Source organism: Drosophila yakuba, chromosome X (genome assembly GCF_016746365.2).
Source record: "Drosophila yakuba strain Tai18E2 chromosome X, Prin_Dyak_Tai18E2_2.1, whole genome shotgun sequence".
Classification (NCBI taxonomy): Eukaryota; Metazoa; Arthropoda; class Insecta; order Diptera; family Drosophilidae; genus Drosophila; species Drosophila yakuba.
Genome location: NC_052526.2, coordinates 3,596,582 through 3,619,165, shown reverse-complemented (window position 1 = coordinate 3,619,165; position 22,584 = coordinate 3,596,582). Strand labels below are relative to the sequence as shown.

Here is a 22,584-nt window from a genome sequence, read left to right as displayed (position 1 = left end):
GTTGCGAGCCGGCGTTGTGAATGCACGTGTTTTCGCTTAACTCACCTGGGCGAACCCCAAAGACCAAAGCAAACCATAAAACATACATAAAACAATATAATTTATAAATACGAAAACACTGTGTTGTGCATCAAACAATATAAAAATATATTAAAATAAATCCATTACAAAACAGAAACAAATTTTTTTCGAGTAATATTTTTTACAAGTGCGCTGAATAACACAAATAAATCAAGAACCCACAAAGTGTTTAAGAACCCAAGCAAATTGGGAAAAACAAAAAATTTTCTTTACACAAATTTTTTGAAAACTTAACCCCTCGGTTTTTTCGACAACTCACCGAAAATTTAATAAAAATTGATTTTCAAAAAGAAAAAAAATACTCTGCCAAATAGGCAATTTTTTTCAAGTACATTTTTTCCCAGTGTTTTGAGGAAACAAAGAAAAATTCTTGATCCAAATAACTAACAAAGGAACTCACGAAAGGACCCCCAAAAACAATCCCTCATTTTCAATTGATTACTTTGACTTACAAGACCGAAGAACTTTCAAAAGACATGAAGAGGGCAAAACAAAAGTTAACTTGAGCTCGGCTCATGACAAAATCAAAACTAAAATTAAATAAATTTTTTTTTGTCAACACAGTGGACGAGCGGCAAACAAACATACACACACAATTGGATTAGTGTTTTGTTTATTTCGGACCCACTGTAACTGTCCCTCGTCCACCCAAAAATAACCAATACGTCGCCTCCTTGAATTCGTCGCGTGTCGCCGTCGCGTTTCGTAAAATCGCTTATCGTTCATCGCAAGTCAATCGATAATCCATCATGCCGAAGATTTTCCTGATCAAAAATCGCCTGCATCAGCAGCAACAGCGCTTGCTTGAATCGCAGAATTTGCTGCAGCACAAGAATCAGGACGATGAGCGCTTGGTGCCGCCCCTCAGTCCAAGTGGGAGTGGCAGCGGTCCATCGCCCTCGCCCACGCCCACACCAACGCCCACATCCCAACCACCGCCACCACCGGAACCGCAAGGTCAGGGGCAACAGGTGCTCGGACAGGTGCCCGATTCAGATCAACAGCCACTGAGCCTCACGCGCAAGCGATTCCACCATCGTCGTCACTACTTCGGACAATCGCGCCACAGTCTCGAACATCTCAATCAAAATCAAAATCAGAGCCCGAATCCAAATGCAAATCCCAATCAAACACAAAATACAGCGGAATTGGAAGTCGAACGCACCACTGACCAAGTTCAAAATGGTAAGTTACATTTTTCTAAAACGACACGGCTTACCGAATACACCTTATAAATATATCTTCTTTAAGTTTACTTAACCGTTCTGACAACAATTACATACAAATGCTTTTTGTGACTCGTTTGGAACATTTTGAGCAAAAAAATATCAAAGAACAACGCAAAGAATTTTAATTTACTTGGATAAATAATTGCTACAAATCTGTCAGTCAGTCAATTTTTTTTTGCCGATGGCACATCGGGTAGCAATAATACAATGTGCCATTATCTATTGCCTGGAAATCTTTTCAAATTTCAAGCTACACTTTTGGGCAGCTTTTGTTATTGCTTTTCGCCCACACCATGACGAACTCGTCCCCAGTGTATCTTTGTATCTATATCTGCCCTGTCTATCTTCCATTCTCCAAAACGGAGCTATGGTTTTACTTCGACATCAATCACTTTCATTGAATTTCGTAAGCGTTTTATTTCGTTTTATTTATTTTTTTTTTTTAGCCAAAAGCCAACCAAAGTTCCCCAGTCTCTGTTCTGTTTTCGGTTCTGTTCTCCGTTTTCTGTTTTCAGTTTTCTTTTTATTTTCTGTTCTGTTATATAATCTGTTATATATCGCCCAGCATGCTTATTAAGTCATTTCGATTTAGGCGCTGGACTTAGGTTAAAGGTTTAAAATTTTCATAAATGATTAGGCGAGAATAACTTTCTTCGATTCCGGGTCGGGTTTTATTAATTAAGTTAATTTCGATTTTATTTGAAAGTGAATTTCATTCAGCGTTCTTTCCACGTTTTTCGCTAATGTCTTTTGATTCTAAGGCCCTTTGTCTGGCCATAATTATATCTATATTTTTATTCAACCATAGCTCGACGTCAGTTCAAGAGAAGCGTCGTCTCTCACACGCAGCCTCATACTTTTGCCCCTTACGCAGGCATTATATTTCATGGTTATAGCTTATATATATATTATTTTCACGAAGCGCGTTGTAGAGTGTTATATACATTTATTAAATTAAATAACATGTTGTGTTCTCGGTTCCTCCCGGTTTATCGCCGTCCAAGTTCCCTTCATCATCTCTATCGCCCATCCACTTAAAAATGTATTATGAACGCTTCCGCTGTATAATTTTTATGAGTTCTGCGGATATTGTGTTGGAAGTTATTTGAAGGGAAATCGTTTCGCAACCTTATACTCTCGAGGAACCAATTAAAAAATAGGATGGAATTGCACAGTAGTTTATGACCTCATCTGATTCGTCCCCTTTGAAGTTCTGATTTTAAACTTTAATCAATCTGTGCAGGTTTTACTATTGTTTTAGGTATTATTTTAATAATTTTGCTCCTAGCGCTTGTCCATTACCATGTGTTCTCATGCTGCTCTGATTCCAAAGAACCCTCTGGTCACACTGCCTGTTCACTTTTTTGTTCAATTACCGCTTGCTGTTCGTGTTTTTCTTGGCTGTGCCCATGGCCAAGAACTTCACACACTTGAGCGCACACTCGCACACTAGAGCGAAGCTAGAACGAGCGAAAAAAATTATATAACTAGCAAAGTACAAGGTACTAAAAGCCAGATACAAGAAAAAATCTCCTCTCAACCACGCAAAAGTACAAGTTTTGCCAGAAGATGAAGAACCGCAGCCAAAGCGAAAAGAAAAGAGTGTGGAGCAGAAAAATAACTTTTTTTGTTTGGTTTTGCAGCCTAGACTTGCGCTAAAGTCCCAACTACACACAATGACTAAGAAGATCATCATGACGATCATGAGAGCCAAGTTCAGTTGGTTGGAGGTGGAGCAGGAGAATGGGGGTTGGGGGTTGGGAATGAGGACGTTGGGTGGGGTGCATTGTAGGCACGTCGTCTGCCATTTGGCCTAAGCAAAGTCAAGGCAACTGGCCATAATAAAACTTGTAGAACCAGTCGAATTGAAGACTGCAGAGAAGAAACCCACCAGAAGAGGCAGGAAAGGCAAAAAGAACAGAGCTTGTGAAATGCTAAAGGGCCTTGGAGGATGAACATTGCCACAGGAGAAAAAGCAAAATGCGAGCCAAGATGCCCGAGAAATCCAAACCGAACCGAACCAAACCGAACTGAACTAAACTTCATGCATATATGGACAAGAATTCCTCCTAGTTTCTTCGCCCTCCACAGCTGGAAGTTATGAGCATATAACTTCCTGTTACATTTTCATCTATCTTTGGCCAGCGATCTTTATGCCGCGAATTTCTCTTGGGCCGCTAGTAAAAGTTAATAAATAACCGAAAGGAAATTCATTGATCGACCGATCGGCGATAAAGAAATTTCCAAAAATAAAGGAGAGCGAGCGATCCATGCAAATTCTGCAGCTGTTAGAACTGCAAGTTCAATTGCACACACTGCTTACACGCAGATGTTGCAATCCTCGAGCGGAAGTTAGCGAAAGGTTCCCTTAAAGACCTCGCGACCCTTCTCCAGAGACAAGTTCAGCGAACCCTCTCCAAACAACACTCACCATCTCAAACAAAACCAAAAAAAATAAATAAAACACAGACGACGACGACGAGTCAAAAGCAAAAGTCAAGTGGTAAATGAGGTAAATGGTAAGGTAAATGCAAAAAGAGAAAGACAAGGGGGCAGTAACAGAAAACAAAACCCAAAACCCATTACTTCATAGTGCCAGTGCTGAGATTTTCCTCGGAAATCAAATCAATTCTATTGTTTATTCAATTAAGCGCTTGATCCCCCCAGACGATTCACTCTCCGATCCTCAACTAATTGGAGTTTAGATGGGCATCTCCACTTGATTGAGCATATGTAAATGGAATATAGGCTGATGAGACCTCTTTCTGCATTGATTAATCAAGCCTTATATTGGTAACCCTTTTCATTATCAAAAGCTTATTAGAATCAAATAGTTTAAGCACTCATTGATCAAGAAGAAAAAACAAGTGTAGCATTTAATAATCCCTGATGGTAGCAAGCAGGCCTATTGGAAAAATATAAACAATTAACACTAGAATTGGAATATTTATATTTTAAGTATATATATGCATATTAACTTGCATATCATGGGACTTTTGGCAAGCTCAAGTTGGCTACCTTAGTAGTTTTTAATCGAAAGACTCAGGCAGCAAACTTGATTTCTCCAATAGGCCGTCCATATAAGTTATTTTTCGCCTCCTCTTTTTCCTTCCTCTTCCCTCGTATGCGTACCTTTATTTTTTGGCATTAGTTTTACCTGCCGAAGGACTGATAAAACAATGCACTATGTGTATGTATGTGTAGGTGTGTGCGTGTGGAACTGAACTACCTGTGCTAAGGGTTTTTTTTAATCTCTCAACCAAAAACGATATTTGACAATCGGAACGAGAGAGAGAAAAGCGAAAAAGGGCAACCAGAGAATCCTGCACACCTCGATAACATTCAAAGCCGAGATTTATTTGTGCAGTGAATCAACAAACAAGAATACCCAGCACAAAGGAAACGGCAGAGAGGAACACTGAAAAAAAGAGAGAGAGAGAGGGAGAGACTGACAAGAAAACAGGTCTCAAGTGCTGCCAACCGAGAAGAAGAAGCAGCAGCAGCAGAAGAAGAAGAGAGCAAAAAGAACGTAGAGTATACGTTTGAAAAAAAGGAAGCGAGTTTTTTTTTGTCCGCCTTTGCTGGGTGTTTTTCTTTTGCCTTTTTTTGGTATGCAGTCAAAGAAGAAGAAGAAGACGAAAAGAAGGAGCAATGTTGAAGAAGAACAAAAGAACGAAGAAAGAACGAAAGGCAGCGGAAAGATATAAATATATATATATATTCGTGATCATGGGCAATGATCAGCGCAATGATGATGATAATGATGGTGCGTGTATTTTCTTTGTCTTTGTCCCTGTCTCCCTCTACACCATACACCCATCTCCCTTTGTTCTTCTGGCATGAAAATGCATTATTTTTCCGTGGGCTGCAACTACTTCTAATTGAATTACCTTTTGATATGGATACGCAATGATAAGATCAATGGAAGCAGTCAACGAGAAGGAAATAGAGAAAAATTAGAAAAACAAATAAACAATAGAAACAGTTTGGAAAAAAGCTAAACAATTACAAATATTGAATCCGAAATGCATGAAAGACTAAAATTGAATATGGCATGTGTTTCAATTAAAAGCAAATATACAAGCAGACCGAATTTAAAAATTTTCAAATTTATACAATTTATTTTTAATAGCTGCTATGCCTTAGCTCTGGATACGTTCCATAAATAAAACGACTTCTCTGTTGGCAAGTGAAGCGCAGTCAAAACAAATAAATTGCACAATATATTCGCAATTCTTGTCTCTGATTTTTGTGAATTTCTGATTCTTTCTCCCCTCCCTTTCTGCAATCGCACAAGTGTCAATAACTTGTAAATCGCTTGAGCTGCGAATTTCTTATAATTTTTGTCAAATTATTATTATCAACTCTTATGCGGCCGAAACTGTGGGGAAAACTTGTTTCGTTTGATATATTTTTGTGTATTTTTAATTTTTACTTTATTGTTTCAAACACGTTTTTATAACATTTGTAATCAAAGCAGCACAAAAAGCACAGGCGCAGGCCGCAATTAATATAGAACTCGTTTTCATTCTCGTTTGATGTTAACAACAGCAAAAACAAAAAGTTAACTGTTTTTTTGTGAAATATTTGCGTTTTTGTTGGCAGAAGATCGGCGGGAAAAAACAAACACGTTTTGGCCTGGCCAAAAACCACAAAAGGCGCGAGAGGCGGGCAGCGAAACGGTTTTTATTTGCCCTATCCGAAAATAAACATGTGCAAAAAAATAATAAGCGGTGAGGTGAGTGAGTGTGGAGTGGGGGTGGGGGGTGTAACGTGATAGGTGTAGACATTATTTCAATGGCGAACCGTTTTCAAGTGTGCGAATTAATCTAACATAGCTGCCAATTAAACCAAGCTTAAATAGTTGGCACGTTAAAGTAATGCACTTGAAATGCTTTGAATGCTTTAATCAACGGGAAAAAAGGATTTATTTATTGGTTGTTTGCAAATGAATTTCCGCAATGAATCCTTAATGGATTTAATATTTATAGAGAAACTTAATCAGAAAATACAATTTTGTTGTATTAATTGAGTCTTATTTTAGATTTCCCCCGAAAATGCGAAATACGGTGACCACACTTTGCAGCCATTAAAATCGACACACAAATTTACAATTTATGCAAATTTCTCCGGGTACAAAATAAAAGAAAAACGAAACGGAATGGCCGAAAAATTTCACAAATCCATAGGTATTAAGCTTAATTGAATAATGGGGGGCTATTTTGTGATACTTTCGGCTTGCGGCAGATGAGCTGCGTAAATTGCACAATTTGAATGAGACAAAGGTTTTGTGCTTATTCGTTTTTGGCCTCTGATGAAATTTCTTTTGAACGACCAAAAATCGAAATGGCGATAAAATTTCACATATCTGCCAAAAAAAAAAATCAAAAAAAAAAAGAGAAAAAAGAAGGAAGATCTATATAGGTACGTCCGCATTATGTATATGCGCAACTGACTGTGAGCTTGATCAGTTTGTCAATGGCTGCGTTTGTCAAGCCGAAAGCTGGGGAAAAAACCAGTTCAGAGGTGCAGCAGCGTCAGCCTCCAATGCAATGCGCTTAACGCATATGGTATATCGCGTATATCGCGAATCAGGGGGGTGCGGGGGCAGATATCGAAAGGGGGTTTCGACTATATAGTACGAGTTGTCAATGCTTTAGTTAGTCGTGCGAGGAAAAGAGAGACAATCGCAGCTACATGCAGTTTCATGCAGTCATTCATTCATTCATTTAGTCAGTTACAAGTCAACCCTGACCTGAAAAGACTTATGTATCTGTACATACATATGTATATGTTGTTACATGTGTATGCGTATCATGCACGCCTGCATGTCTGTTTGTATGCAGATGTTTGTTTTGTATGCAACTTTTTTGTCGAGATGCCATATGCGATCATCGCTCTTTCCTCTCTCTCTCTCTACCACTCTGCAAATGCATCTTTATCGCACTCGCACCCACACTAACCGTCTCGAGTGGGTAGTAATAAGAATTAAATTGTACCTGTTGTTTAAAGATATATGTACATAATTACGACAGATTGGTGATGTATATAGGAAGATGACTTATTTATGGCTGACTTTTATTTAATATTAGCACCGTTATTTTCTAAATATCTAATTCTAAACAACTGACTCATCAAAACTAAGCGTTTGGGTAATTTTCACTTTTTATGACCGCAAAATCACAATAAAATCTAGTTGTCGTCACTTCACACAAATTGTGTGTTTGTTGACAAATGTCAAATATTTCAATATCAATATCAAGTTCGTTGCCTAAGTCTTTTCTTTGGTGGCGGACTGCAAGTGAAAATTACCAACAAACACAAATTGAATAATACCAATAGTAATAATAATAATAATAATCGGACAACAAACAACGACAAGAAACTACAAATAAAAGCCAAGTAATAAATGATATGCACACACATACCCACACAACAGTGGGGCACACATGAAATTGAGTTAAAAAAAAAAAAGAAAAAAATCTACCGGTTTTCAAGGTTAGGCCGCTTTAACTGTATTAACACCGGGTCCGTAATCACAGCAGCAGTTACGTCATAATGAACAGAGCTGCATGTACAGCAACAACAATCACTTTATACTTTTGTTGTATTTTTTTTGTCTTGTTTTTTGATTGCGGTTTTGGCTCATTTCATTTCTCAGACCCAAAATAAAATTTATACGCATAATTTCATATTTGTAACAAAATCCGAAAAAGACGAAACACGAAAAAAAAAATTAAATGAAAAATGGGGGAGAAGATGCAAAGAAGTGTTGTAAGTGGGTGTTTGCTTAACATAATCTCGCATTATTGTTTTCCTCCTTAACGTGTTTCGGTTTCGTTTTTTATTTTTGTTTTTGGTTATTTTATTTGCTTTTTTTTTGTTTCTGTATGCAAATGTGGGTCACCCAACTCCTGGAAAAAAAAGTTTTGTTATATGTTTACAGTTAAAACCAGGCAGAGCGCTTCTCTTGGCTTTTCACTCTCCGTTCGCATTTAGCAATCAATATTGAGAGCAAGAGTTAAGCAAGTTGACGGTGCGATGCGCATCATCATCAGCATCATTATCATCATCATTATTGATTTTCGTTGTTTTCTGTTTCAGCTTTTGTTTAGTTGCCTTTGCTAAAATTTCAACGTGCTCGTTTGCCGTTGACAGTTGATGATACCATGTTGTAATCGGGGGCCTATATAACGGAAGGCAAGGTCAACCAGATGCGGTTGAAAATGATTTTTTCTCTTTTTTCAATGCATCAGCGGTGGATTTATAAGTTTACGGGGGAAATGCATAAATAGAGAATTTACATGAATCCGAACAAAATATTTTTAAGCCCCTTTTTATTCGATACAGTTAGAAAATGCAGGTTACATTGTGTTAAATACAACCAAATAAGGTCAACTAGCCTGCAGTTAATATAGGAATAAAGTTTCCCGAAAACACAGCACCTAAATAATCTAAATGTGCACGCAGGTGACGTGAGCCCGAAACTAGTTTCTTAAAAGGTTCATCACTTGTCTCATTAACAAGTGCCTGCAATTAATTAAAGCCACCTGTTTCGAAGGCTAAAGGAAACCGCAAAAAAGAACTAGTTACTCAATTGATTCCCCAGTTAGTTTTACGCTCGTATATACTCGTATATTAACGATTTTACTGAACTCTCTGTATCGTATTTGATGAATTTCCGTTACGTTTTTTCCAGCCTTTTATTCAAACGCTGTAAATGAGTTTGTCAACCAAATGTTTGCTGTTTGTTTTTGTTTTAATTTTTTTGCAACAGTTGTTGTTGCTCCGCTGTGGAACTGACCAATACAAATATAAATATTGATGTAGACAAGACTCACACGAACACTTGCCAATTGAGAAGCGTTTTCAGAATGAATACATTATATGCGTTGACCTAAATTTGGTGTCTCATTTGTCTGTGTGTCAGTTGCACAAAGAAGCATGCTAAATAGCAACTAAAAACCATACAATTGCAGTCAGGGCGAATTGAACAACTGTTTGACTGACTGACGTACTAAATGGACTGACTAACTGTGGGGAGAAAAAACCGAAACAGCATCGAAGGCTGTCCATGTGCATGTGCTAATTGTTACAGCTAATAGAGCCACATATGTCTGACTTATGCACTACTATTCATGAATATCTATAGTTAGCCAAGTAGTTTTCAGATCATGGAATGCAAAATTTGGTAGGTTTATCAAATATAATATTACAATATATTATAGCCAAAAAGGATTATCTATACTTATGGCCAAAAGGTTTCTTTTTTTTGGCGCAATTTCTGAAACCGTACCTTCCTAACACAGTTCTTCTCGAAAAACAGACATCTAGTCTATACGAACATGTATGTACATATATGTATATGCAAATATAGAACCGAAAAGCGATTTTCCGTTCACAGTTCGTGCCTGCCTCATTAACATTTCACGGTGACAACAAAAACAACAGGGTGCAGCCTCATTTACTTTTTTGTTTTGAATTTTTTTCATGCCACATTGGCTTACAAATCATTTAACGCAATTGCGTTAAAACTTTGCCCCACTCAAATGGACGAGCAACAAAAACAAAAAAGTATGTGTATAGCTAGTCGTGTGCAAACATTTTTCCGTTTTACTTTATCGCAGCTTCTTTTTCCAGCATTATTGTTAAGCAGTTTGTTGCACTTTTGTTTAGTGCGCCCCGATTTGTTTGCAAAGTTGGGTTAAATGTGGTCAAGTGGGGTTGAGATAGGGTTGCTTTTAAAGCTGAAACCGAAACTATATATAACTAAGTAACTATATTTTCTATTATAAAGATAAGGGTGTGATTTGATTTGCCCGTTTTGCCTTCTGGCCAGGACAATTAGCTGTTGGCCATCTATCTGCGTGCACTTGTCAATGCCAAATTTAGGTTAAGTCTAAGCGACGACATACAGCACAAATTGCAATGTAAACGAGTCAAATGAAAGAGAGCAAGGTTAGCATTGACATTAATACCAAAAACAGCCAACAACAAATTGAAAAGCACATAAAAGCTGCATTAGAACAGCGACAGCAACAGCAACAGCAACAACAATCGCAAACTGGCAGCGAATAAATAAAAGCAACTGTAATTAGCAGGTGCACAAAACGTAGCACATGTTAGCACAACTTTTGGTAACTGTGTACGCCACACTGCAAAAATAAATGGCTTATAACATATTAGCTGCTTAACCAAAGGCAAACCATCTTAGAAAATGCATCTGAAAGGCATTCGTATGCATATTTTTGTCGTGTGTACAAATGTTTAAGCTCCATGTGGTTTGCAATTTAAGACGCTTCAAGTCGGAGGCCCTGAGTGGTTGGCAACGTTGATGATGACGAACAGCGATATCTCACACACAAAAACATTAAATGCTTAACCAACATTTAGTGGCGGCCATAATTCGTTGCAATTTCGACCTTGAAAACGAAGCAGCGCCGGCAGAAACATTTAAATGTTTGGAATCGTGGGGAAATGTACAGAACTCAACCAATAAACCAACTCACAGCGGTTTTTGTATTATGCATGTTTTCTTAAGACAAAAGACTTAGGCAGCAAACTTCAAATACAACATATTAAGTTGGAAAGCATGTTGAAAAAGGCATTATATATGTATGTCAAGGTAATACTTTTGATAAAAGACCCCAAAAAAAAAATTGTAAAGAAAAACCATAAACAAGAACTCCTCACCCAAGGAAGAGAGCATTAACTAAAAAAAATGTAATTAAGTTAAACGAAATTATTTTGTTAACGCGTCGGCAATTTATAATTCATATACTTAATACATATGTGGAGCGCGGACACAACAGGGCATGTTTATAAATACACATATACATATAACACACAAGCGGCAATCGCGATGGGCAGATTTTCGAGGATCGATAAAACTTAATTGCATGGCACTTAATGCATTTTAAGTTTTGCGGCCAGCGGATGAAATGAATGTGTAACCCGAGACGGAAGAGCCTAATAAAGACCTTGGAGGCCCTTAGAAATCGAACTATCAACAGCAGCTGAAGCGGAAGAAACCGAAAGGATACAACAACAAAAAATTGAGCAAGAGCAAACCCTAAAAAAAAAAAATATATATGTATATATATAAACCGAAAGCCAAATTGGGCGTTAGAGACAAATTCATTTGGGGAGCGAGAAAAGGAGCCCATAAATTTATAGACTGTCCCGAGGGCCTGCGATCTTGATCTCGATACAGACAAAAAAGTAAAGAGAGTAGCCGAAAAAAAAATATACGATATACGATTATATCCGATCGGATCGTGTTGCAAATGGGTTGGCACAACACTTGGCTCCTTTTGGCATTAGAATTGCTAAATGCTGCCAAGATCGGAGGGAAGAAATAACAGAAGGGTTTGCTGTTTAGGCTTTTACACTACACTACATAATTTGTAGGGGAACCGCGCGCACATTAGGTCATTTGGTCAGCGAATGAAACGAAAAAAAAAACCCAAAAAAAAAGAAAAGGGAAGAGGATCCCAGGGAAAGGAGGACCTGATCCAAAAAAGCACCTGTTAGAAGCTCGAACTTCCTCTTCCTTCAAACGGATGCATTCATCAATTTGGCAGGAGCACAGGAAGCTTCTTCCTGCCGTTCCTCTTTATTTTTGCACCCTTCTCTTGACAAGGGTTCTGCATCTGCTATTCTATTCTTTGCCCCTAATATGTTTCGATTCTTTGCTGGACATTTGAAAAGGAGCAGAACTGAAAACACGCACTTGTCAGTTAACCAGGGAATTGATTAGCTGTCTGTCGGCTAATCGATGACACTTTCAACCAACTCTTGCATTTATTTCCATCTCATTTTTATGCCAAGCATTTAAGCATTTTTTAGTCGCATTTGTCAACGTTCTCCGCTCAGTTTTATGCTCTATTAAATTTCGTTCACATTTGCAATCGTTTCGGTTTTTTTTTTTGTAGTTTTGCGATGGGTGGCTGCTGGGGCGGATCAATGGGTATTACAAGTGTGTCACCAGCCGAAGATTGGCTAAAAGTTCATGGAGGCCTGACATTGCTCCACTGCTTTGTACTTTTCTTTTTCATTTACTACTGCAAACTTCAAATGAAGACACAATTAATTAAGTTTTTATCGGAGATGTGGCAGTTGTATTAACTCTTCTTTTTTGCGGTATAGCCAATAGCAATTATCTGGCAAATCCGATCATTGCTAAATGTCTAAACAATAGCTAATCAAGAGAACAGCACCTGGTGCATGTTATTCGTATTGGGGTCAATATATGTATGTACAGTATATGTATGTACAGCATGATGATCAACGGTATGATTATGAAAAACATGATGATTTCAATAGTTTGGGTCCGGATCTACTCATTGTTTAGCCAGCGATATATATATATATATATATATATCAGTAACTATATAGTTAGCTTTATATATATGCATACTATGTATATGGGCAGAGCTGCTTGGAAAACGTTACCGCCTCTGTCAACGTGTTTGGCATTTGCAATTAGACACACAGAACCAACCACACGACAAAAAAGCAGACAAACTGAAAATATTTAATACAAGAAGAACGATGGACTCAAGGGAGGAGGCAGGTGGATGTGGGTGTGTGTGTGTGTGTGAGTGTGCCGTCATCGAATTGTCGTGCATGCCAGGAATTCCATATGCGATAAGCTCAGAATGCGTTTGGAATTTGACGAACCTCGCCGTCTCTATTCCATTCTCTCGCATAATCCCTCTCTTGCTGTACCATAAACATTACATAAATGTATAAAAAATTATATAAATATTATTATATTATATCTTTTGACTTTCTGCCTACTCTTCGATGATCAAGTGGAAACGCCCACGGCTGGAAGGGTTACACCTTTATAAGGAAAGTACAGGTTCTCTGCGATCAGGTGTCACCCGCATAAAAATTAAAATACACAAAAAGTGTGAAAATACTTCCTCAATATTCGAATACGTGTATTTAATTACATGTATGAAACGCAACTAGAAACTAAATATATACATTGATAAGACCCCACCCACCCATTGAGAGGGACACTACTTCATTTAAATCACCTGGAAATTCCCGCAGAATACTGAAAGCCTGGGTTCATCTACCCAATTAGCAGGCGGCAAACCCGTCAAATCAAAAATCTATATGTACATACATACGCACATACATGCATACATACATACATACGTATGTAGAGGGCGCGAAAAAATAAGAATACAAAATATCTTACGAATTCTAGACGACAACTTCAACGGTTCGACTCGAAATGCTTTGCTTTGTCGGCATTGTCATGCACAATTGACATATGTGTATGTACATATATATTGTATAGTACACAGGAAGAATTTCCTATGCAGTTCAATTTGACAGAATTTTTGGTTTACAATTTCCCTATTCATTAGATGATAGTTGTGCAATGGTATTTCTTTTATAATAAACTTTATAGACCAAATTGGAAGATCGAGTCTTTACATTTTTTCGCAGTGCACAAGTATTTCACTTTTTTTGTTGATTTGAATTCGTACCTTTCTACGTTTTGCGTATTTGTTTTATTCCCTTTTCTCCGATTTTATTTCTTTACTTTTTACATTTTTGTTGCGTGTGTTTACGACGCATTTGGCGCTAGACAAAATCGGTGGAAGCCGCCGATTTCAGTGGGGCATAAATTTAAATTTCATCACACAAGCGGGTGTGGGGGAGATGGCGCTACTATGGAAATCGATTTACGGTAAAGGATAAAACTAACGTCCATTGAACTCGCGATCGCTGGCGAGAGCGAGATGCTCAGATACGGACTCGATTTAATCGCCAATTATTGCCCTCTCCTTTTCGCTAGAAAAATTCTAATTGTTAGTGATTTTCCTCTTTTTTTTTTGATTTTCTCACTTTGTTTTAATTGCTGTTCGCTCGAGGTCAATGTTTGTGCTTTGTTTTTTGCTTTTTATTGTACAATACAACTTCAATTGAAATTCATTTCCTCATCGCAGCAACACACAAAAATGCTACAAAAAAAAAGAAAAAACACAACAAGCAGAAAAACAAATGCCGCCTTATTCGCATTTCAATTTCAACTTGAAAAATTCAAGCTCAAACATGTTTTCTGTGTGTGCTTGTGTAATTATCAACATTTTACAATTCGCCTTGACCTTAACACAATAAAATAAATTACAACTATGGCCAATGCAAACACACGCACACATCAACAACTGAAACTTGCTACATGTAGAAGCCGTGTAGAATGCCGGTGTGGGCGTGTAGAATGTGGCCAGGTGGGCGTGGCCCGCATGTTAACCCATTAAAAAACTGAAATGGCATGTCAGGCATTTGGCGGGGGTGGGGTAAAATGCGTTAAATCGACAAGGCAATCAATTATTTTTGAATTTAATGTGGCATGAAATTCGCATTTTATAATAATATTCAACGTATTATAATACCTTAAAGTTAAACGGTTTTGTTTTTAGAAAATAAGAAAATGCGGGTATGCATGTGTGTGTGTGTTGGTGTATGTGCGCATTAGACAGTTAGACAGTGCGCATTATGCGACGTCGACTGCAACAGTTGGCCATGACCAATAGAGCGAGATGGCAAATGCGTGATCGGCATTTGTAATTGCACACACTCCTGTAATTGCACAAACAGCACATGCATATACATACATATGTACATTCATAGAAGCAAACGTACAAATGCAATTACACACTCGCTAAGGGCCAAGAAAAACACGCACACCCACGCCACCGAGCACACACACACACTCACACTTCGACGAAAAAGCCTTGATCTTGATCGAAATAGCAATAAAGTAACAACTTACTGTGCAGTGTTGTTGGTTTTCTTGTTTGCCTTTTTCGCTGCACTTGTTTTGATTTAAAGCCAAGACGGCTTTTTCAGCGGCTAACCTTGTCTTTGCCCGTTTTGTCTATGCACTTGCACTTGCAATTGGCGAATCGCAATTGATTAAAAAAACACCACTTAAGTTAACTTTTAACAAATCTGAGCACTTCGCAACTGAACGCTATCGAGAATGATTGCTTGCATGAACATCCAAGAGAGGGCGCTTTCAGCTTTAGTTCGAAAACGGGGGAAAAGGGAAGCCGCGAACTAGAAAATTAAAGATGCTCACTGTTAACGAATTATAGTAAACGTCTTTAAATAATGGCTTAAAACATTTCAAATGTAATGGTTTATTACTATTATTTTAGTTTTGTCAGTTTTAAGTTAATAACTTGTATGAAATTCTTAAAGACACAAGCTGCTGTACAATTTTCATAATTTCTTGATTCTGTTGACAACTCTGCACTTGCAGATACAGTTAGAAACTGCGCTTCCAACCACACACCACACACACAGACGCGAATTGACGAATATTAGGAAGAAACGCGGTGTAATCGAAAGTCCGTTCCTTTTTACAGTTAAATGGCAATCGTCCGAGCGAACGGATCAGAAAAATTTCGGAGACTCATAACTCTTAGCTTCTCTCATTTTCGGTGATTTTCCGTTGTTTCTTTTTTCGCCCGCACTCGTTCTATTAGGTTCCACAAGGTTTTCATATACATAGTTTGATAGTTTGTATTAAGTTAAGTTATTTTGGACACCTGAAGCTAATCCACTGTTCTCCTCTTTTCTTGCAGAAAACTTTGCCGCCGAGTTGCTGCAGCGTTTGACACCAAACACCGCCACCACTGCACAAAATAATATTGTTAACAATTTGGTTAATAATTGCAAAGCCGCCACCTCCGTTTTAGCCACTAAAGACTGTACAATTGAAAATTCCCCAGTAAGCATACCAAAAAATCAGCGAGCAGAGGACGAGGAAGAGCAAGAGGAGCAAGAGAAAGAGAAGCCCGCGGAGAGCGAGAGAGAGAAGTCCGTTGAGAGGACAGAACAGCGAGAGAACGAAGAGCAGGTGGAGCGCGAAGAGGAGGAGGAAGAGGACGACGAGGTGGATGTGGGCGTAGAGGCACCACGCCCACGATTCTATAATACCGGCGTGGTCTTAACCCAGGCCCAACGCAAAGAGTATCCCCAAGAGCCCAAGGATTTGTCCCTAACCCTCGCCCAATCCTCGCCAGCTGCACCGCATATCCACAGTGACTCCGAATCCGATTCGGACTCTGATGGGGGCTGCAAGCTTATTGTGGACGAGAAGCCACCATTGCCGGTGATCAAACCATTGTCCCTGCGACTGCGCAGCACACCGCCACCGGCGGATCAGCGACCAAGTCCGCCGCCTCCGCGTGATCCCGCGCCCGCCGTCCGTTGCTCGGTGATTCAACGGGCACCGCAATCCCAATTGCCTACCAGCCGGGCTGGTTTCCTACTGCCCCCCTTGGATCAGCTGGGACCCGAGCAGCAGGAGCCCATCGATTATCACGTGCCGAAGCGAAGAAGCCCCTCGTACGACTCCGATGAGGAGCTGAACGCCAGGCGCTTGGAACGAGCGCGTCAGGTGCGCGAGGCAAGGCGTCGCAGCACGATTTTGGCTGCCCGCGTTCTGCTGGCCCAATCCCAAAGGCTAAATCCACGCTTGGTGCGATCATTGCCGGGCATTTTGGCTGCTGCAGCCGGACACGGACGGAATAGCAGCAGTTCCAGCGGTGCCGCCGGCCAGGGCTTTCAATCGTCCGGCTTTGGGAGCCAGAACAGCGGCAGCGGGTCGTCCAGTGGCAATCAGAACGCCAGTAGCGGTGCTGGTTCACCTGGATCCGGTGCCGGAGGCGGTGGTGGCATGGGCGGCGGTCGCGACGGCCGAGGGAACTACGGACCCAACTCACCGCCAACGGGAGCATTGCCTCCGTTCTACGAGAGCCTCAAGAGCGGCCAACAGAGCACGGCCAGCAACAATACAGGCCAGAGTCCCGGCGCCAATCACTCGCATTTCAACGCAAATCCAGCGAATTTCTTGCAAAACGCCGCAGCGGCAGCGTACATTATGTCGGCAGGTTCCGGTGGTGGAGGCTGTGCGGGTAACGGAGGTGGTGGAGCATCGGGGCCAGGTGGTGGCCCATCGGCAAATAGTGGTGGTGGTGGCGGCAATGGTTACATCAACTGTGGCGGTGTTGGTGGTCCAAACAATAGTCTCGACGGTAATAATCTATTGAACTTCGCCAGTGTTTCTAACTATAACGAATCCAATTCCAAATTCCATAATCATCATCATCAACACAACAACAACAACAACAACAACAACAACAACAATGGTGGTCAAACATCAATGATGGGTCATCCCTTTTACGGCGGTAATCCCTCAGCCTACGGCATAATACTCAAGGATGAGCCGGACATTGAGTACGACGAGGCCAAGATCGATATTGGCACCTTTGCGCAGAACATAATCCAGGCAACGATGGGCAGCTCCGGTCAGTTCAATGCCAGCGCCTATGAGGATGCTATAATGTCCGACCTGGCCAGTTCGGGTCAGTGTCCAAATGGAGCCGTCGATCCGCTGCAGTTCACGGCCACTCTGATGCTGAGTTCGCAGACAGATCATCTACTGGAGCAGCTGTCCGATGCCGTCGACTTGAGCTCATTCCTGCAACGGAGCTGTGTGGACGACGAGGAGTCCACCAGTCCGCGGCAGGACTTTGAGCTGGTGTCCACGCCCTCGCTAACGCCGGATTCAGTGACGCCGGTGGAGCAGCACAATGCCAACACATCCCAGCTGGATGCCCTGCACGAGAATTTGTTGACGCAGCTCACCCACAATATGGCCCGGAGCAGCAGCAATCAGCACCAGCACCATCAGCAGCATGGTGTGCAGCAGCAACAGCAGCAGCATAATGTGCAACAGCAGCACAATGTGCAACAGCAGCATGGCGTGCAGCAGCAGCATGTCCAGCAGCAACCACCGCCCTCGTATCAGCATGCCACGCGTGGCCTGATGATGCAACAGCAGCCGCAGCACGGCGGCTATCAGCAGCAAGCTGCCATGATGTCACAACAGCAGCAGCAATTGCTCAGCCAGCAGCAGCAGCAGTCGCACCACCAGCAGCAGCAGCAACATGCCGCTGCCTACCAGCAGCACAACATCTATGGCCAGCAGCAACAGCAACAGCAGCATCATCAACAGCAGCAGCAGCAACATCATCACTTTCACCACCAGCAACAACAGCAGCCACAGTCGCATCATTCGCACCATCATGGCCATGGCCATGATAACAGCAATATGTCGCTGCCTTCGCCAACCGCTGCTGCAGCTGCAGCTGCTGCGGCCGCTGCTGCTGCAGCTGCCGCAGCCGCTCACCTGCAGCGGCCAATGAGCAGCAGTAGCAGCTCCGGCGGCACCAATAGCAGCAACAGCAGCGGGGGCAGCAGCAACAGTCCGCTCCTGGACGCAAATGCTGCTGCAGCAGCTGCAGCTGCCTTACTGGACACAAAGCCACTCATCCAAAGCGTAAGTAATCCATTTGGTCAACCACTAAATACACAATCACAGCAGCAAAAGCAGGGAAAACAAATCACCTTGATGAAGACCACCAGGTACACGGAATTCGTCGAGATGGTGTCGATGGATGTGACGGTCAAGCCAGAGCCATTTAACGAAGCAAAAACCGAAATGACCGAGATCACCACCGACGAGCTGACTTTGGAAGCGGAGACCCTAGCAGCAACAGCAGCAGCATCAGCAGCAGCTGCAGAGGGGACTCATGTTCTGGCACCATCGCCGGCACCATTGTCGTCCGGCAGAAAGCTGCGAGGTCGCGCCAAAGCTGTGGCCTATGGCTCCACTATGATCACGTTGATATCCACGCTGAAATCGTCGCCAGAGGTGCCGGCCACCAAGACGGTGCATCGCACCACACTGCGATCTTTGGCTTCGGCGGCGGCGGCCACTGCAGCGGGTTTGCTGGCGCCATCGCCCACCGTTTCCGTTTTGAATGAGAGCAAAGTGTTGCAGCGGCGCGTAAGTGCGGAAGAAGAGTCGGAAATCGGACAGCGTTGGTTCTCCAAGAGATTGGCTATCATTTGCGTTTCAATGGACTGCGATTGTCGAAGGCTTTCCGTTTTAAATCATATTGAATTCCACGAAACTTTAGGAAAAGCAGTTCATTGAAAAGTTTTGGTCCTAATTTGTTGGATTGAAGGCCTGCGCTTGTAGTTTACTGACGATTCTTTCTTGGAACTAACCCGTTTTTGTGTATTTCACCTTTGCCACTAGTTTGTGCTTGTCTGTGATTGTCTTAGTCTTAGTTTTGTTGATTCCTTGTACAAGATAAACGCAATGCGTAACCATTACTAATGATCATTCTATGCATTTTTTAACAGTTGGGCTTGCCGCCGGATCTGCAGCTGGAGTTTGTGAACGGCGGCCATGGCATTAAAAACCCGCTGGCCGTGGAGAATGCCCATGGTGGCCATCACCGAATTCGCAATATCGATTGCATTGATGATCTCAGCAAGCATGGCCACCACTCGCAACAGCAGCAGCAGCAAGGCTCGCCGCCGCAGCAAAGTATGCAGCAATCGGTGCAGCAGCAGCAACAGCAGTCGGTGCAACAGCAATCCCTCCAGCAGCAACAGCAACAGCAGCACCATCAGCACCACAGCAACAGCAGTGCAAGCAGCAATGCCAGCAGTCACGGTTCCGCCGAAGCCCTTTGTATGGGCTCATCCGGCGGAGCCAACGAGGATTCCTCTTCAGGCAACAACAAGTTCGTATGTCGCGTCTGCATGAAGACCTTTTCGCTGCAGCGCCTGCTCAATCGGCACATGAAATGCCACTCGGACATCAAGCGGTATCTGTGCACCTTCTGCGGCAAGGGATTCAATGACACCTTCGACCTCAAGCGCCACACGCGCACCCACACTGGCGTCCGTCCGTACAAGTGCAATCTGTGCGAGAAGAGCTTCACGCAGCGCTGTTCCCTGGAGTCGCACTGCCAGAAGGTGCATAGCGTTCAGCACCAGTACGCCTACAAGGAGCGCAGAGCCAAGGTGAGCTTGCTTTTCGATCCATCCTCTGGGATGCTGCAAATGGGAAGTGATTGATTCTATCTGTAATCCACATATACCACTCTCTCTTCACAGATGTACGTGTGCGAGGAGTGCGGCCACACCACCTGCGAGCCGGAGGTCCACTATCTGCACCTGAAGAACAACCATCCGTTCTCGCCGGCGCTGCTTAAGTTTTACGACAAGCGACACTTTAAGTTCACCAACTCGCAGTTCGCCAACAATCTGCTCGGCCAGCTGCCCATGCCAGTCCACAACTAGTTGATGGATTTTTAGATATATAGGAATCACTCGAACAACTCGAACCACTTAAGCAAACCAACCAACATTATGACTTTGAAGTTTTTTGAAAACTGCCCCCCCTCCTCCTTTTGCGGAGGATACGGAATTTTTGGAGATTATGCTTATTATGTATATTTTTGCCTAGCCCTAAGAAAAATAGTTACTAGCTGCATTAGGCGCCACTGTATCACGCTACCCCAATTCACTTTGCTGTGCAAATCTCTCTCACTTGAAAACTTGAGCCCATATTTTTATAGTTAATCTTGAATTTTCGTTTACTTCGATTATGGATTTTTCGGAAAACCGCGTTGTTAGTCAAAAAAAAGGTATCGTTAGCCGTAAGAAATGTTTGAAAATGCTTTGAGCAACACACAAATTATGGATGATCACTCGTATATTACGTATATTACAAGAAAATATATAAAATATTTAGCTTTAAGATGTTAAGAGCTACCAACCGAACAAGCTGCAAACGTTTGCATTTATTTGTCTTCAACAAAAAAAACAAAAATCAAAAACAAGGAAAAAAAAAAACAGCGTAGAGCAATGAGCGCGGTTAACATATTTACACACCATTAACCATATGCATAAATATTTATTACTTAATCACAAACCACATTGCAAAGAGGCAAATCATTCGAATAAACTAGGATAGGATCTTTAAAGAGAGAAACGTAAACTAAAGCTGTTCATAAATGAAGTCAAACCAACAATATCCAGCGTGTTATGGAAAAACGAGTTGCGAGAATATGATTTACTGAATATATAGTTTGCATTAATCTTAGCTCATAGGCAATACCACCAATTGTACTGATCTTAAATGAACAAACAAACAAAACACTAAACACATAATCTTACAACATTATGTATCTGATGGTATAATTTGTAAGACCTAGTTGTAATGTACTTTGAATCTGGATTCGAATTTGAGTTTGAATTTGATTACGATAGCAGGGAAACCATGATTTCCAATTCGTAACATTAAACTGCATTATTATTTCTGTTTTAGCTTAGCGCTTTTTTTTTCTTTTAATTTGTTGTAAGCAACAACGGGTTTTTTGTGCAATCGCTTGGTGTTGGTTAAATGGAATATGACAAATCTGATTTAAGCATCGTACTTTAAGGTTTATGCGGGGGCTGTGCATTGTGGCGCCACGCCCACCGCCCACCGCCCGCTGTACAGCCTCCGAGGAAATGGAGAAGAGGTCGGATGAACGAGGGAGCAAATCGAAGCTTGGCAATGAAGGAGCCCTTGTTTCAATCTCCTCCCTCGCCTAACTTAGTTCTTAACTAGTAAACTTTCACTCACACATAACTACACACATATATAAATATCAGTTCAGCACCCACACACAGACACACACAACGCACACCTAAATATATACTTAAATTAAGTTAGTTAGTTTAGGCAATATCTTGAACTTGAACAAGGACGGCAGCGGAAAATTTGATCAATGAAAATCTGAGACTTCCATGAAAAATTCCAAATTTTTTCATTATCATATTTATCGAATTTTATGCGAAAACGAACCAGAAAAACAATATTACAAATATATTAAATATATAACAAAATTTGAACAGAATGCAAAAAATGTTTAGTTGATAATGAAACAGTTTTTTTTTTAATCTATCACTTATGTATACTATATATAAAGATTATGAGAAGTGAATTAATTAATAAATAATACATATGACAAAAATTAAATACGAACTGAAATAATTATTGAAATGGTATGGTGAGTATACAAAATGCTATCCACTTGTAGTCCAGAAAATGGAAAATTGAAAACGCTTGGTTTTTTCAAATATTTTGTATTTTATTTATTTCGCTAGTTTCTTTATGTTTTGTCCTTCATTTTTTATGTTCAGTGTTTATTTTTCAGAGGTTTGCATTTAGTTTTTTTACAATTTTTTTGCTCGGATTTTTTTCTTCCATTTTTTCAAGTTGCTTTTCTCGATTTTATTGTTAGATTTTTGTGTTTTTTTTTTGTTTGTTTTAATTTATATATTTTTTACATTAATTACTGAAATACACACACAGACACGGAATTACAAT

At 40.9% G+C, this 22,584-nt stretch overlaps 2 protein-coding genes across 8 annotated transcripts in view; one reads left to right on the top strand and one right to left on the bottom strand.

Annotated features, from left to right (window-relative positions):
• Positions 1–15,929, bottom strand: part of LOC26534467 — a 100,982-nt gene extending 85,053 nt beyond the window's left edge. Inside the window, exon 1 of the transcript XR_001453781.3 lies at positions 15,109–15,929. The gene's annotated coding sequence lies outside the window, so the exon portion shown is untranslated. The remainder of the gene's footprint in view (positions 1–15,108) is intronic.
• Positions 415–21,536, top strand: LOC6524179 (transcriptional regulator ovo). Of its 7 annotated transcripts, none has more exons than XM_039370328.2 (6): positions 418–1,266; positions 15,926–17,380; positions 17,546–18,687; positions 18,766–19,197; positions 19,560–20,228; positions 20,322–21,536. In XM_039370328.2, exons 1-6 carry the CDS (start codon positions 831–833, stop codon positions 20,505–20,507), a joined length of 4,320 nt encoding a protein of 1,439 aa, XP_039226262.1. In that variant the 5' UTR covers positions 418–830; the 3' UTR covers positions 20,508–21,536. The 7 variants fall into 7 exon arrangements, with proteins under 7 accessions (XP_039226265.1, XP_015045549.2, XP_039226262.1 ...); XM_039370325.2 differs by having other exon boundaries at positions 18,739–19,197; XM_039370323.2 differs by having other exon boundaries at positions 18,733–19,197.
• Positions 21,537–22,584: the final 1,048 nt, after the last annotated feature.